Source organism: Eleutherodactylus coqui, chromosome 12, assembly GCF_035609145.1.
Source record: "Eleutherodactylus coqui strain aEleCoq1 chromosome 12, aEleCoq1.hap1, whole genome shotgun sequence".
NCBI classification, from domain to species: domain Eukaryota; kingdom Metazoa; phylum Chordata; class Amphibia; order Anura; family Eleutherodactylidae; genus Eleutherodactylus; species Eleutherodactylus coqui.
In genome coordinates, this window is record NC_089848.1 from 16,437,729 (window position 1) to 16,454,832 (window position 17,104).

At 44.7% G+C, this 17,104-nt stretch overlaps 1 protein-coding gene across 2 annotated transcripts in view; it reads left to right on the top strand.

Moving 5' to 3' along the window:
• Window positions 1-16,052: 16,052 nt before the first annotated feature.
• GOLGA4 (golgin A4) overlaps window positions 16,053-17,104 on the top strand; it is a 238,344-nt gene continuing 237,292 nt past the window's right edge. For both annotated transcript variants that reach the window (XM_066585713.1, XM_066585714.1), the window contains exon 1: window positions 16,053-16,289. In XM_066585713.1, coding sequence (XP_066441810.1) covers window positions 16,212-16,289 — 78 coding nt within the window. In that variant the 5' untranslated portion in view covers window positions 16,053-16,211. The remainder of the gene's footprint in view (window positions 16,290-17,104) is intronic.

Genomic DNA, 17,104 nt, shown 5'->3' on the forward strand with positions numbered 1-17,104 from the left:
ACAATAATGGTTATTTTTTTTTTTTAAATCAAGTTTTATTGACATTTTTGTTCACAAATAACATAGGGAGAATAACATTTGGGAAATAGACAGTCGGAGTAAGCATAATTGTCAAGTATCGCGAGGAAACGGTACCTTTTAGAGATTAGACTCGGGAGATCAAGTAGAGCTATCAAAGTGTTGTTAGCGAGACCTCTATATAGTTCAGTCAATAATATCAACACTGTCGCTTTATTACATGCTGTTCGGAAGAGCTGTACCTATTCCTGTTAGGCAAGTAAGGCAAGAATAACAAGACCGTCTAATGTACAATAACTTATGAAAATACAACATAATGGGGCTAGGGGGGGGAACAGACAGGGGGGGAGTGAGGAGGGGTAGGTAAGGGAGGGGGAGGGGTTGTGGAAGGAATACACAGACAGACAACAGCTCGCTATTTTAACTGTTATCCTAATGTTTCCCGATGAAAGTTTGACTGTAGTCGGGTGGGTCTTCACCTAGCATATGTCCGGTATTGAATGAGATATCTACATCAGGGGAAAAAGGTTATAGAGGTTTTCTGACCATATCTTGGTAGCTGGACAGGTCGATGATGATCTGGAATCTGAGCGGGAGGTATACACTCAGGGGAGTGCTGGGGGATAGAGAGACGGGGAGAAAAGGAAAAAGATAAAGGCCCCACGTGAGGAGCCTCAACTCAACCAGCACAGCACTATGTTGTTCTTAATTGTCTCCATGGTCCCCATGTAGTCCAGAATTTTTCATGGGATTCAGAAGCCCAGCTGGATAACTCTTCTAAATTAGCAATGGTGTCCACTTTATTCATCCACTGGGCCAATGTAGGGGGGGCCTTTTGGAGCCATAATAGTGGGATCAGAGCTTTAGCTGCATCCAAAAGGAAGGCAATGAGTGGATTCCTCTTAGGATGGAAGTCTTTTGTGGGCTTCCATAAGAAGATCATCTCCGGGGAGATAGATATGTTAGGAATTAGTTTTTTTAATGTCGCTTCCACCTCTGTCCAACAATAATGGTTATTTGTCACATAATTGTCCACAGATTTTGCATGAACTTGCTTTATGTCCCAAAGGAACACAAACTATAAGAGGATTTCCTTTCTCTGATAACTTCTTACTGCCGTATCTACACTTGCCTTAATGCATCTGTCTAACATACTTTTATCCAACCTTTTGACTATCTCTGAATCTTTCCCAAACTTGCTGGTCTAAGACTCCCAAAATTCTAAACACCTTACTACATTCTTCTTCCCACAGCTAACGTGCCTTCTTTGTCTTTTACTATTTCTCTAGCTGATTTCCATATAGGCATACTCCTTGCCCTGTACGTTTCCCATATTGTCTGTTCCTTTATCTAAACCGGCGTCTCTGATATCTTTCATATGCTTTTTCCCGTACTGTTACCAGAACTCATAGTTAAAGGTTCCCGCTTTTCTAAGTCCTATCTTTCTATATTTTATACGCTTGTCTGCATACGTCTCCCCCTTCCCTTTCTCACACAGCTTATGGACTTACCTCTTGATTTACCACACAGTATTGAGGATGCACACAGCTTCCTCTGGTAAATCTGGCGGTCACACAGACCTTTTAGTCCCTTCTGCCAAGTCTTCGGCTGGCAGGACACTTATTTGTACTATGTTCCCTGTTTTTACCTCAATCACACAGTATAAGGATGCACACAGCTACCTTCGGGTAAATTAGGCTAGTCGTAACTGGCAGGACACTTATTTGTCACACAGACCTTTCATTTGTCACACAGACCTTCCCGCTATTCATCACTAAGTATACAGGACCTTATTTCACACAGTATACTAAGGACACTTAGTCCCTGGTCCTGGAATAGTTTTACGGAACTACTACAGCAGTCACTTAGACTACTTAGGGGGGTTTAGGGGAGACCAGACCTCTCTTCTAAGGGAACTTCTGGTGATATTATAACAAATTCAGTAAAAGCAAATTATGGCTAACATGACACAGACTATCAGCGTACAGATTTCAACAATTACTACAGGCAACATGGCATGAAAATATCCCAGTAGTGAGTTCTTCTTCCGTCTAATACAGTTTCATGAACAAACTACACAAAGAGGCGAGGAACCTGAAAGTAACACATGCAGCGACTAACCTTCTGTCAACAGTAGACACGAGTCAGGGGAGCCCAGAGCTGAAAATGGCAAGTCAAGGGCTTACCCTACACTGGTGTTTTGTAGATCTGGGGTCCCATGATCCTGGTCCTGGGCTGTTGGCAGTTGGTGTCATCAGGTATCGGCTGCAGGTGAAGAGGAGTCCCCGCCCCACAATGGGCGCCAAATAAACTGTTGGGGGTCTGTCAACGGAGACCAGTGCGGATGTTGCCTGAGTCCAAATTCAAAGCAGAATTATAATGAGTACTCATAGGTGAGAACCATAAGAAGCCACTACACACACAGTCTAGTGAAATCAGAATGAATTCTACTTTATTGTTGAACATTGCTAGTTTTTATGCAAGATGAAAAGAAGGTGTTTCCAAATGTTACCTGATACTAAGTTTCAAACTACTTTGCTGACCAAGTCCTCATTCCAACAGATTACAATATGGCTGTAAATCAAAAGCCTTCTAAACAAAAGGTATCAGCAAAATTGTGTGAAGTGGACATCAAACAGTTACATAGGATCATAAAGATTGACTCCATACTGTCTGAGTACATACTTAATTACACCTCTTCCCAGACCAGAATGTAATCTTAAAAATCCATTGTGTTAAGTTTTTACCTTGTCTCCAAGTCAATCGGATTTGCACATCAAAGAGGGGGCATTGTTTCTAGTTTGCACATAGAACTGGTTTAGCCACCTACTTAGTATTCAGTACATTCTGGTCAAAAGTTCAAACTTGTGATCAAAATGGCTGAATGAAATCTAATTAATCATACATTTAGTATTTTAAAATCATCATCCAAATAAACGCTTGAATATACCTTTTGACATATGATTCTATATCCAAATTCTATTAGCAACTTCCGGAATGTTTTACATATTTTTCATTTCCATAATACATAACATTATACAACCAAATAACTAATGTCACATTTATTACACTGTTTCCTTATCTTTCTTATGTTGGGTTATTTAAAAATAGAATTAACCCCTAACACACTTGATACATTCTTCCACTTGGATGTGCAGCTATTTATGACCACTCTTTGAGTACAATCACTCAGCCAATTTTGAATCCACCTAACAGTTGCCTTGTCAATTCCATATTTGGTAATTTTTTCAACAAGCATGGTATGAAATACTTTGTCAAATGCTTTACTAAAGTTAAGATATACTATATCCACCGCATTTCCCTGATCAAGCCAGTCTGTGATTCTGTCATAGAATAAAATTAAATTTGTCTGGTATTACTTGTTTGTTACAAAGCCATGCTGGCTTTTTATCCAAGTACTTGCATACATGCTGGTCAATAATTTGTTCAAAGATCTTTCCCGGTATAGAAGTCAGGCTCACAGGCCTATAGTTTCCTAGATCCACCTTCTTCCCTTTTTTGAAGATAGGGACATTTGCCTTTTTTAATCTTCTGGGACTTCTGTTCTCTAGGAATTTTCAAAGATTATAGTGAGTGGTTCAGCATATACCTCCACTGCTTCCTTTAATATCCTAGGATGTAATTCATCTTGACCTTCAGACTTAAATTAATTTAAGTTAGCTAAGTCACCATCATTTTGCTTATAGATAGACTGCATTTTTTATTCCACCAATAGCACAGGGAAGATCAGTTGATGTTCCATCTACTTTCTGAGAGAAAACAGATACGGTACAAAATAGGAGTTCAGAAGTTTGACCTTCTCAACATCATTCTTTACCAATTCACTATTCATCTTGTAAGCATCCAAAGTCTTTGACTTTTCTTTTGCTTTTGACATACCTCCAAAATCCTTAGTGCTGCTTTTGGCCTGTGTAGCAAGCCTCAATTCATTATTAGCTTTTCAGACACTTGCCCCACCGTTTCTGCAGACCGTTATATACTCTTCTTTAGATATTACTCCCTCTTTCCATTTGCTAAACATATTTTTCTTTTTTAACATATGTGCAAGTTCTGTGTTCATCCATCCTGGTCTTTTTAAATGCTTTCCATTTGTCCTTCTTTTATGGATTGTTACAGCCTTTTAGGGATTGTTATTGTTTTTTAAGGGATTGTTACTGTTTAAGGGAAAGCCCATACTTGTCTCCATTCCAGATAAACAGGGTATTTATCTATAAATGTTCCATTAAAATTTTTTATTATACAATTGATTTTGTCTTTCAAATGCTCCACTGTAAAGGTTGGCAAAGGGGCAAATTTGGTCCCAATAGCAGTGTCTTTTACCTGGAGAAAAAATGATTCTGTGTATTTAAAATAGTTGCTTTTTAGAATAAAATTAACTGAATCTAACAAAAACATCCTCTGGCAGTAAGATATTAAAGGATTTTCTATCAAGAATAACTCAATGGCTTCCAAGCCCTTTGTATGGGAGATATTCGTGTAGAAAAACTTAACATCCAATGTAACCCATAAGGCCTAATAACTACGGCCGCATTCTTACACGTTTCATGCGCTATTGAACCTAATAGCTCAATGTTCACGCTGCTGAAGTCTACCGCAGAATTCCGCAGAGTGAAAGAAACTGTGGCATGCTCTATTTGCGGCGGGAATACACACGACTGGCTTCCATTGTAGTCAGTGGAAGCTGGCCATCACGCTATATTTCCGCTGTAGCACAGCGGATGTATTGCGTGATTACGCGCCCCCACTTCACCCCCCCCCCCCCCATCTGATGACTATTTAACTATCCTATTGCTATTAGCTGGTGTTTTAAGAATATGCTTCTGAGTGGAATTGAAATTGTGGGTTGTATGTTGTTTAAGTTTGCACAAAATTGTGGTTGTAGAAGGTGTCTATAAAAGTTACATTTACTTTCCAAAGGGTAGAAGTTGCTAAGCAGATTGAGATCAGAAGTTATAGGGTCTGCTAAGGAAAACATAAGAGAGTCTGGTGGAACTGATAAGGGTTGCTGTTGTAAAAAGTTTTGTTGGGTGAAATGACATTGGAGTGTTTATCTTCTAATAAACTTATGCAAGCCTACAAAAAATTGGAATAATTCTGGTGAACTGGATGGTTAGAAAGAAAGACCTTTACATAAAACCCTAACTTCATGTTTGTTGAGGTTATATCTGGATAAATTGTACATTTCTAGTTGAAGACAAGTGTTTGGACTATTTTAGGGGAGGGTGAAGGATTTTTAATTTTTTTATTTTGTTTGAGTTTCCCTCCTTGTTTTCATTTTCATCCCATTCTGTTCTTTTTTGAACTTTTGTTGTTGTTTGGATGGGTAACTAAACAGTTATTTTGGAGCACACCATTGGTAGGGGACCATTGTGGTGATGTGTTGGAAACATTGAAGGTAAGCTGGGGGAGGGAATGGGTAAGGTAACCGGTTTTGGACACAGGCGATAAGGGCGGATGTGCGTGTCCTTGTCTTAAACCTAAAAAAGAACCAGAACTGGTTGGAGTGTTAAAGTCCATTAGGGATCGAACCTATGACCTCCCGTGCCTCGGATGGGTCCTCTCCACAGTGAGCTATCCAGCTTACTGGACAAGCTCCTCTGCTGATCATAGTATTGTCCTGGCTCCTGATCTAGTTCTTGCCTCTCTGTTCTGGCCCCACCCTGCTGCTAATTAGCACTTCCTATAAGCCTGGCCCTTCCAGCCACTTCTTGCGTGATTATTGTGCTCCACAGCCTTGATTTAGCTCCCCTCCTCCTTCTCCACTATAAGTGACTTGAAGACTTTTTGATAACGACTCCTGGTTTCCTCACGACGCTACCCACCTCATCCTTCTGTACTGCATACCGAGACCACCCGCTACTGACTCCTGGCTCGTCCCTGATTACCGCTCCAGATCTGCACAGCTACTACACCCGTGGCTCCTACCCAGCATCACGAGCGTAGTAGTGTAATTGTGTAAAGTGAAAAGTGTCACATAGCGTTTACCTTTGGTTTCTTTTTGGCACAATGATGATCTCTTTCTTGTAGACACTAGATGCAGGTACGACTTACATCTACAGGCTTCTACTTTGTAGGACAATTTATATTGTCCAGTTGATATTATTCTGGCCTCGCACCTTCTTTTTTCACAAGAATAACTACGGATTGAATTATACTGCCATAGGATTGATGTATAATAATTCCTTTATTTATCTGCTGGGATGATGAAAAAGTTCGGCATTATTTGTCAGTTCTCGCAGTCTGTTTATTTAGGCTGGGTTCACACAGAGTGGATTTGTCGCGAAATTCTGTTCTGAATTTGACCGCGGCAAATCCGCCAGCGGACGCTAATCCCGGGTGGATCCATTACGGCAAAGCCAGCGCTGTGGCACGGACTCGCCGGTCGCAGCACGTCCATTTTTTTAAATTCCGCTGCGGGCACGCTCTTCTCTATGGAAGAAGTGAGCGCCAGGCAGCTTCAAAACCCACGGCTAAGTGCCGCAGGTTTTAAAGCAGCGATTTTCCAGGCGGAAATCTTGCGGTTTCTCGCTGCGGCCAAACTGCGAGATTTCCCATGGGAATCTGGCGTGTGAGAACCCAGCCTTAATCTTTTTGAAAAGCATCAATCATGGATCTCTTTTTGATTCAGTCTTTAGCTTCAAGCTCTTTTATTTCATATGTCAATCATATAGATATATTATTTGTGTTCAATAGACACATAATGAACAGTGTGTTTATAAAAAAAACAGTATCAGCCAGTTCTAAGAAAACTGGATAAGGTTGGAATAAGCGATTGTGAGACTTGAATTCAGCACATGGAAATCTACAAAGACCAAATATTATCACGCAGTCAGCTGGCTCTGCCTGAATTCACTGAGCGATGCTCACTCCTGTGTGAAAGCAAAGGAACGATCATTGCTGAGACAACCTTTCAGGCATCTGTGCTTGATAGGCCGTCCCCTGTAAAAGGACACCAAGTACTGAGTACAGGGTTTCAATGAAAAATGTTTGTTAGAAATTTTTTAAAACATTCATCTCATCATTATGGGCTACTGAGAGAATAAGAGAGAAAAGCTTGCTTTTTAAAAAAATTTCCACAAGGCCACAACATAATAAAATGCAAAAGAACTGCTAAGAAAGCTGAGAGGGCCTGAGGACTTTCTGAATGCATTGTACAACACAAACCAGACTCTCCCTAAACTAGGTAAGCCTATCCTAACTAGAGACTTCAGACTACTGATTAAGTACCGCCCCCAAACCTCCGAAGCACAGACGCCAGACTTCACCTACATACAGATGCTAGTCTACCCCAACTTACCATCAAACACAATGGAGGTTGCTCCACTAGACCACATACTGGTTTGGCTTTGGGCCAAATCCTGAAGCGAAACTAGAAGAACCCCGGTCTTCACTTTTTAAGCCAACCAGTCAGGATGCAGACTTTACTTTAAGACCACAGGCCATTACTCAGGAAATGTTTTCAGTAGTGTGGCAGCTAACAATACTAGAGGCCAAAGTACGGTATCTGAGGGTATGAACACGAGTGCAGTCAGAGAGTCAGGGCAGGTGGCACATCTTAGTACGAGATGAGTGAAATCACAGAGGACAGGTTCAGCACAGTAGTTCAGGCCGGTGTAGGCAGTATAACAAGCCGGGTTCAGCATCGGAGACAGGAATGTAAACAGGATAAGCCAAATGTAAAGCACCTTGAGCAGACCAAATAGATCACGATACTCAGGCACAATCCGCAGAGAGAGGATGCTTGATATAGCCAGACATCCATAGTGATTGATGGGGAGTACCTCTAAATACAGATACCAGACCATACTTCCCCTTAATACAGACCCCAGAACATGTCACCTGGAAGACATACATAAAGAAATAAATGGCCTCTTATCTGACTGTGAGGTCAGCAGGTGGTGAAGGAGTAATGCAGGAGGCCCGTTCCAAAACTGGTGGTGGCATCAGAACGACAAGCTGCATTTAAGGCCCATTTAGATGGGACATATGTCAGGAAAATGATGCCCGACTCTCATGCCCGCACATACTCGCTCCTGTGCTATTGCATGGGAGCAAGTATCGCTGGGTTGCTCACAGAGCGGCCAGCAGGGGGGCGGGGAGGAAGAAGGAGATTTCTCTCCTCGCTCTCCCCCACCCCTCTCCATTGACTTAAAATAGCGGCAGCTCAATACTGAACGGCTGCTATTTACACTGAACGCTCATCGTCCATCATTTATGCAGCATTCATATCGTCTAAAAGGGCCACTAGTATCGGGCACACTCGGGCCCTCGGGCACACTGAGTGTTCGTGCTGGCGCCGAGATTGCTGGATAACAACAGTATTTGACAGCATAAATACAACTGTTAATTGTCTTCTTGTATTGTTGACGTCTAGGGGGTGCTTTCACATGGGACAAAATTAGTCCGTGCGGACATTTAGGTGTCATTATATTATCCCTATGGGGCATGAATTCCTCATTTGTTAACATCTGCATGTCTTTACTTCAAAACTGCAAGATTAAATTCTGCCGTGGAATTAAGAACGTTGTGCGGAATTGTTGTTGCAGATTTCTAACATACAGGAGATGTAATTGTGCAAGGGGCCCGGTATAACATGCAAAAAATGATGTAAAATATTCCACAGAGCACTGTTACGTTTGTGTGAGAAAGTGAACACTGGGCCCACACGAACGTTACCAAAAATAGATTGAGAACACCATGTGAACTAACACAAGTAAACACCTCTCCCTCTATCTTCCAAAAGGGTCAGTGACACAGACCTACCTGAGCGGGTACATAGCCCCAATAAAGGGCAGCTCAGCAGTCAAGGAAAGGGCAATGCTTGTCCCCATCTTCAAAAAGTCAAAGAAACATCCAGGAAACTACAGGCCTGTGAGCCTGACTTCTATACCGGGAAAGATCTTTGAACAATATTAAACAGGATGTATGCAAGTACTTGGATAAAAATGGCGTGATTAACCAGAGCCAGCATGGCTTTGTAACAAACAAGTCATGCCAGATGAATCTAATTTCTTTCTATGACAGAATCACAGACTGGGTTGATCAGGGAAATGCGGTGGATATAGTATATCTTGACTTTAATAAAGCGGTCATAAATGAGTGGTCATAAATGGCTGCACATTCAAGTGGAAGAATGTATCAAGTGGGATACCACAAGGCTCTGTTCCTGGCCCAGTGTTGTTCAACAATTTTATAAATGATCCGGAGGGGGGAATTGATGGGAAACTGATCAAATTTGCTGACAACGCAAAGCTAGGAGGCATAGCTAACACTAGGGAAAAGAGAGTATTTAAAAAATCTAGAAAAGCTTGAACAGTGCACGGCAACTAACAGAATGGTATTTAACAAGTATAAATGCAAAGTCCGACATCTGGGCAAGAAAAATGAAAAAAAAAAAAAACATACAGAATGAGAGGAATTGGGCTATAAAACAGCACATGTGAAAAAGACTTGGGTATACTAATAGATCATAGACTGAACATGAGTCAACAATGTGATGCAGCAGCCGAAAAGGCAAACACAATTCTGGGATGTATTAAGAGAAGCATAGTGTCTAGATCACATGAGGTAATTATCCCCCTCTACTCTACCTTAGACAGACCTCATCTGGAATACTGTGTCCAGTCTGGGCACCCCATTTCAAAAAAGGCATAGACAAACTGGAGCAAGTTCAGAGAAAAGTTACCAAGATGGTGAGCGGTCTGCAAATCATGTCCTATGAGGAATGGTTAAAGGATCTGGGAAGACATACAGAGCCATAATCACACCATATATCAGCTAAAATGCAAACACTAGTAGCAGATGTTAATGCTATAAATGCCAGGTATTAGTTGACATTTTGATCAAAACATGGAAGATAGAGGGCAACTTTACGGCTTCTAGCTATACCACTACTCCTTACACTCAGACAGAACACAGAACCTGTTCACACCACAGACAGAATGAGAACAGAGAAAGTTGACCACACCTGTGTACTGACCCAGAGCGATTGGCTGACACACATACGCCCAGCCAGCACAATCCCCCACACCTGAGCAGGAAAGCTGCAGATCATCTGTAGTACCACAGATCCCAGGAGACAGACATAAACACATTCCAAAATTAAAAATGCAATAAAATCTACACTACTTGACAAGATTCACAACTGCACTGCAACCTGCGGACTAATTCCCTCCTCTGTGGTCTTGGCATTGGCATGAACACTCAGTGTGCCTGAAGAAAAGACTTTCTGGACACTACTCCACCGTGTCTAAGAAAGTGTGGAGGGTATATATATTATGTATATATATATATTTATATATATATATATATATATATACACTACCGTTCAAAAGTTTGGGGTCACATTGAAATGTCCTTATTTTTGAAGGAAAAGCACTGTACTTTTCAATGAAGATAACTTTAAACTAGTCCTAACTTTAAACAAATGCACTCTATACATTGCTAATGTGGTAAATGACTATTCTAGCTGCAAATGTCTGTTTTTTTGTGCAATATCTACAAAGGTGTATAGAGGCCCATTTCCAGCAACTATCACTCCAGTGTTCTAATGGTACAATGTGTTTGCTCATTGGCTCAGAAGGCTAATTGATGATTAGAAAACCCTTGTGCAATCATGTTCACACATCTGAAAACAGTCTAGCTCGTTACAGAAGCTACAAAACTGACCTTCCTGTGAGCAGATTGAGTTTCTGGAGCATCACATTTCTGGGGTCAATTAAACGCTCAAAATGGCCAGAAAAAGAGAACTGTCATCTGAAACTCGACAGTCTATTTTTGTTCTTAGAAATGAAGGCTATTCCATGCGAGAAATTGCTAAGAAATTGAAGATTTCCTACAACGGTGTGTACTACTCCCTTCAGAGGACAGCACAAACAGGCTCTAACCAGAGTAGAAAAAGAAGTGGGAGGCCGCGTTGCACAACTAAGCAAGAAGATAAGCACATTAGAGTCTCTAGTTTGAGAAACAGACGCCTCACAGGTACCCAACTGGCATCTTCATTAAATAGTACCCGCAAAACACCAGTGTCAACATCTACAGTGAAGAGGCGGCTGCGGGATTTTGGGCTTCAGGGCAGAGTGGCAAAGAAAAAGCCATATCTGAGACTGGCCAATAAAAGAAAAAGATTAAGATGGGCAAAAGAACACAGACATTGGACAGAGGAAGACTGGAAAAAAGTGTTGTGGACGGATGAATCCAAGTTTGAGGTGTTTGGATCACAAAGAAGAACGTTTGTGAGACGCAGAACAAATGAAAAGATGCTGGAAGAATGCCTGACGCCATCTGTTAAGCATGGTGGAGGTAATGTGATGGTCTGGGGTTGCTTTGGTGCTGGTAAGGTGGGAGATTAGTACAGGGTAAAAGGAATTCTGAATAAGGAAGGCTATCACTCCATTTTGCAACGCCATGCCATACCCAGTGGACAGCGCTTGATTGGAACCAATTTCATCCTACAACAGGACAATGACCCTAAACACACCTCCAAATTGTGCAAGAACTATTTACAGCAGAAGCAGGCAGCTGGTATTCTATCGGTAATGGAGTGGCCAGCGCAGTCACCAGATCTGAACCCCATTGAGCTGTTGTGGGAGCAGCTTGACCGTATGGTACGTCAGAAGTGCCCATCCAACCAATCCAACTTGTGGGAGATGCTTCTAGAAGCGTGGGGTGCAATTTCACAAGCTTACCTCAACAAATTAACAGCTAGAATGTCAAAGGTGTGCAATGCTGTAATTGCTGCAAAAGGAGGATTCTTTGACGAAAGCAAAGTTTGATGTAAAAACAATGTTATTTCAAATACAAATCATTATTTCTAACCTTGTCAATGTCTTGACTCTATTTTCTATTCATTTCACAACGCATGGTGGTGAATAAGTGTGACTTTTCATGGAAAACACAAAATTGTTTGGGTGACCCCAAACTTTTGAACGGTAGTGTATATATATATATATATATATATATATATATATATGCAAGGTGAAATGTCTATTTCACTATCTGAGCCAGTAGAATAGAATGGAATGTGCCTGTACTGCTAACCGTTATCAGAATATGCAGCTTGATAGAAACACACGCTCAAAACCTCAGGACACACATTTTACCCGCACATAACCCTCAGGCGTCATTTGACGACACACTGCTCACCCCGCCCCTGCCCCCTCCATTGAACTCAGAAAGATGGCGCTGGCTCTTCATCTGAAAACACGTGATTTTGGACGTCCAAGACGACAGCAACTCAAGCAGGACCAGATGTAAAAAGACCATAATTGGACGACCCAATCCCACACTTTGATTTCCAACCACATATTGCTTCCTGCTGCCCATAAAGGGCAATTAACCCTTAATGCTATAAAAGATGCTTTACGCCTACTAATAAACAGAGTCAGGAAGACTTTCTACACTGCAGTCTTGTCTCTGTGTGATCTCTTCCATTGTGCGCACAATCTCTGAACATAAATCTGGAAGGGTGCAAACATTCCTATTGATTACGCCGTGGACCCCAAAATAAATCCACAACAAAGGAGATGGAGGAGGGAGACGTTCATGGTTCATGGTGATTACAGGTCTTCTCTTCTTCCATACACTACTACATACTGTGGGACAATCCTTAGCTGAATGAAGATGAGCATGACGTCACCGAGCCACCCGAAAAGTATATTACAAGAAAGGCAGTTCTCGGGTGACAGAATAGACCATCGTTTTCTGACCAATCAGGATCCGCCACTCGGGATTCTTGCTGACCAGCTGCTAGAATAATAATAATCTTTATTTATATAGCGCCAACTTATTCTGCAGCGCTTTCAAGGCACATGGGGTACAAACAATATGAAAATTACAAAAATGACAAAAGTTACATGTGGTATTCAATTATTTGCAAACAGAGGGGGTGGCATGATACAGAAGGTACAGGAACAGGAGGTGAAGGGGGAAACACAGCAATGTGATGATAACATGAGATATACAGTTTCTTAGGACACAAATGGGGTGGGGGCAGTACAGGAAGTCTGGCGCAGGAAGTGTACATGATAGGCAAAAGTGGAAAGCCATAGGGAGGGGCATGGGGCATATTGTGGGGCCCACAGTGCTTGTGCGAGAGCCACAGCCTCATTTTGGCCATTTCTTTCTGTGTTGTTGGTTGATATAATTAGGTGTGTGACCTTTGTAGTGATATATATATATATATATATATATGTGACCAGATTTTCCCAGGGTCAAAGTGGGACAGAGGGGTGTGGTGAGGGGCGGGGCTTATCATGACGTATGATTTTACCCCTGTCTTTATAAAATGTACAGGGCCATTTCAGAAAAGACGCAGCAAATTCCGCAGCATTTCTGCATCCAAAAAACAGTCTAAGGGTGCCTTCAGACAACCATATATCGGCCAGATATTCACGCTGGCCAATATACAGCGTCCCTCTGTGCAGGGAGAGGAGGCTGGGAGAGCCGGGAGCAGTGCTCTGAGCTCCTGCCCCCTCCCCGCCCCTCATCACAATGAGAGGGGCGGGGCCTAGCCATGCGGCTTAGCTCCGCCCCAGTCCACCTCCTCTCATTGCAAATAGTGCAGAGGGCTGAAGAGGGGGCGGAGAGGAGGCAGAGAGGGGGTGGGAGCTCAGTGCACTGCTCCCGACTCTTCCAGCCTCCTCTCCCTGCAGAGAGGGACGCCGTATATCGGCCGGCGTGAATACCCGGCTGATATACGGTCGTCTGAATAAGTCCAAAATCTTTACAGGTGGTGTGGATTTTGACTGGAAATCACTCACATTCCCACAGCTGATTTAATATTATGTGGCACTATCCCTCACCTCCTCCAAAGGCTTCCCACTGTCAGCGCTCCCTGACTTCCGGTTCCCAGGAGCATCACCTGGTCAGCTTGAGGTATGCTGCCTTTTCCAGAGTGGCTTCACTAGTAATAGTGCCCGCTGTGAGAGGTGACTGGTGCTAGCACTGGGGTGCCCCCTGTGAGGGGTGACTGGGGGCCCCCTGTGAGGAGTGACTGGGGCACCCCCTGTGAGGGGTGACTAGGGCACTACTGGGGCGCTGCTGTGAGGGGTGACTGGGGCACTACTTTGGCGCCCCCTGTGAGGGGTGACTGGGGCACTACTGGGGCGCCCCGTGAGGGGTCACTAGGGCACTACTGGGGCGCCCCCTGTGAAGGGTGACTGGGGCAGTACTGAGGCGCCGCTGTGAAGGGTGACTGGGGCGCCCCTTGTAGGGGGTGACTGGGGCACAACTGGGGCACCCCTGTGAGGAGTGACGGATGTCGGGTCGAAGGGCTCTTACTCACTTGTGTTTTTTTAATGCTGCGTTTTTTTTTTTTACACAAATGTCAATTGGACTTCCTAATGTTAATAACGCATCGTACAAAAATCGCAGAGCACCAACTTGCGATGCGTTTTTAACACTTGAAAATCCTATTGCCAATCGCGTAAAAAAAAAAAGCAGCGATATCGCAGTGTTAAAAAAAACGCAACTGGGTAGGAGCCCTGACACTCAGATCTTTGAGATAAAGTGAAATCGTTGTGATGAAGCATCTGTTCCCATGGATGCCCGTCGCTGGTGGATTACACCTGGATTCTCACACACATACTACGGGGCGCCATGAGCTATAGGGCCCGACACCTGCGTCTTACATGTGTGATCAGTAGCGCAGCGTGTCCGGTCGGCTTTACGAAGGTGTCGTTTATTGTGTGCCTTGTGCGAGGCGACAAGTACTCTGCGACATTGTGGATTGGAAGTTTACAGGATATAACACGCCATCTTTCTTTTGTATTTCATACATCAGCAACACGGGCGCCTGTGGCAGATCAGTGCGTGGCAGAAGCCACATGTAGTCCGCTGTCACTGAACACTGTGGGAAGGAGCGTGAATGGCCACCAATATTGGCTATAAGGGTGTAAGATACACAGAACACACGAACGAATGTGAATATGTACATGACTGACAACGACTTGGGTGATATCCGCCCCGTGAGCCTCAGAGGTTACAAACCCAATGTATTTTACTAGAATGTTGTGCAGCGGCTCACACCTCACAGGGGGATTCAGCTGTGCCGAGAATCATCCGCCTGACATATAGGGAGCTCGTCAGGGTTACTGCCGGTTCACACATTACCCTTTTCAGCCGCAGTTCTCCGGCGTGGCGCATTCAGCCAATCAGCTGTCTGGAATCGACAGCACGTGACTACACAGCGTGCACGCGGATTGCCTTCAGCAGCTGTGCACTACACACTACACTTAAGCAGCACGGGGTTAGATTTAGGGTTGGGCTTAGGGTTAGGTATAGGGTTAGTGTTTAGGGTTGGGGTTAGTTAACACTAACCCTAACCCTAAACCCAACACTAACCCTAACCCTAAGGCCGCCTGCAGACGAGCGGGTCGGATCCGGCAGCGAGAATTCTCGCCGCGGGACCCGACCTGAGAGCCTGCAGGGACGAGCGCGTACTCACCCGCGCCTGGTGGCCCCAGCTCTTTCATGTGTCGGCTGCGGCGCAGCCGGCGCATGCGCAGACCGCAGCCGGCGGCCAGGTGAGTGCGAGCCCCGCACAAAAATAGGCCATGCCGCGGTTTGTTTGCCGCACGAGATTTCGCGCGGCCAAACCGCGGCCGTCTGCATAGGAGTGCGTATTGTAATGCACTCCTATGCAAACTTTTCAGTGGCGGAAATCCCGCGGGAAAAACCGCCGCGGGATTTCCGCCCGTGTGCAGGCGGCCTAACCCTAACCCTAACCCCGTGCTGCTTAACTGTAGTGTGTAGCGCACACGGCTGCTGAAGGAAATCCGCGTGCACGCTGTGTAGTCACGTGGTGCAGATTCCAGACAGCTAATTGGCTGAATGCGCCGCGCCGGATAACTGCGGCTGAAAAGGGAAATATGCTGCCGGTGCACGTCATATCTGACAGGTACGTACAACGCGGGGCGTGGTCATGACAATGTGACTGTTCCCAGGGAGAGGGGAGTATAATATGAGGGATTGTTCCTCTCGGCAGCCCGTAGCTCCACGTTGGCCGCGCATGCGCAGATGATTGTGCCCGACAAGTAGTGTCGGTGTGCCCACCAGGAAGCGGAAGAACCGGGCAGCTGCTATGTGACAGTGCGCTCCGCGGATCTCCTCGCTGACCCGCTCTCATTGTCCCTCCTTTCAGTACATCAGCTGCCGCGGACCCTTCCTGAAAGATGTTCAAGAAGCTGAAGCAGAAGATCAGCGAGGAGCAGCCTTCCCCTGTGAGGAGCAGCCTGCAGTCCCCACAACAGGTAGGACTGAGTGGGGGAGCAACAGGGAGGCCTGAGGGAAACAGCGACGGCCTCAGTGCCATCACTCCCAGTAGTGCAGTGTGTGGCCCCTGGGGTGTCAGGCTCTCATCGGGGCCCGTCAGCATTATGGCTGCCTGCATAGTGCAGTGTATAAGTGCTTGTTGACACGGTGTAGGTTCGCACTGTATTGCAGGTGTGATGCGGACGGCTCGGACCCCGGTGATCGCCACTGGGGCTTCAGATGGCTTCACACAACTATTTTATGGGTGTGAAAACAATGCCATCCTGCGCCGCTGTGGCCCGTAATACGGACCGATGCCAGCCAGTCAATGGGATCATGTGAAGATGGAGTGAAGCCACGCGGAACACGAGTGCGGCTGTTCATCTGCGGAGCCCTCTGTGCCACGGCGTGTAGGGGGTTCGCACACATGAAAAATGCAGTAAATAAGAGTGCAAAAATAACACAAGTTAACACAAATAACACGTCTGAATACGTAAAAACGCTGTTATGTATTTCATGGACCAAAACTGTGACCGGTGTACCTGGAAGTAGTCCCTGACATGGCTGTAGTGCTGTCGGCACTGTGTCGCTGGGCGCAGGGTGTAAACTGGCAGCAGTTACCCCAGCGTCCTACCCAGGAGGGCGCAAGGCTGCTGGTAGGGTGTTGGAGCTGCCTGTGAGCTGCTGAACACAGCAGTGCGCCTAATCAGAATTCAGGATGCCCCCTGTGCCAAGCGCTGCCCGTATCTTGGAGCGTCGGGCCTTCTGTGTCCGGACCCCACATCATTTCTTCAGTCTGACCCCTGTGATGTAA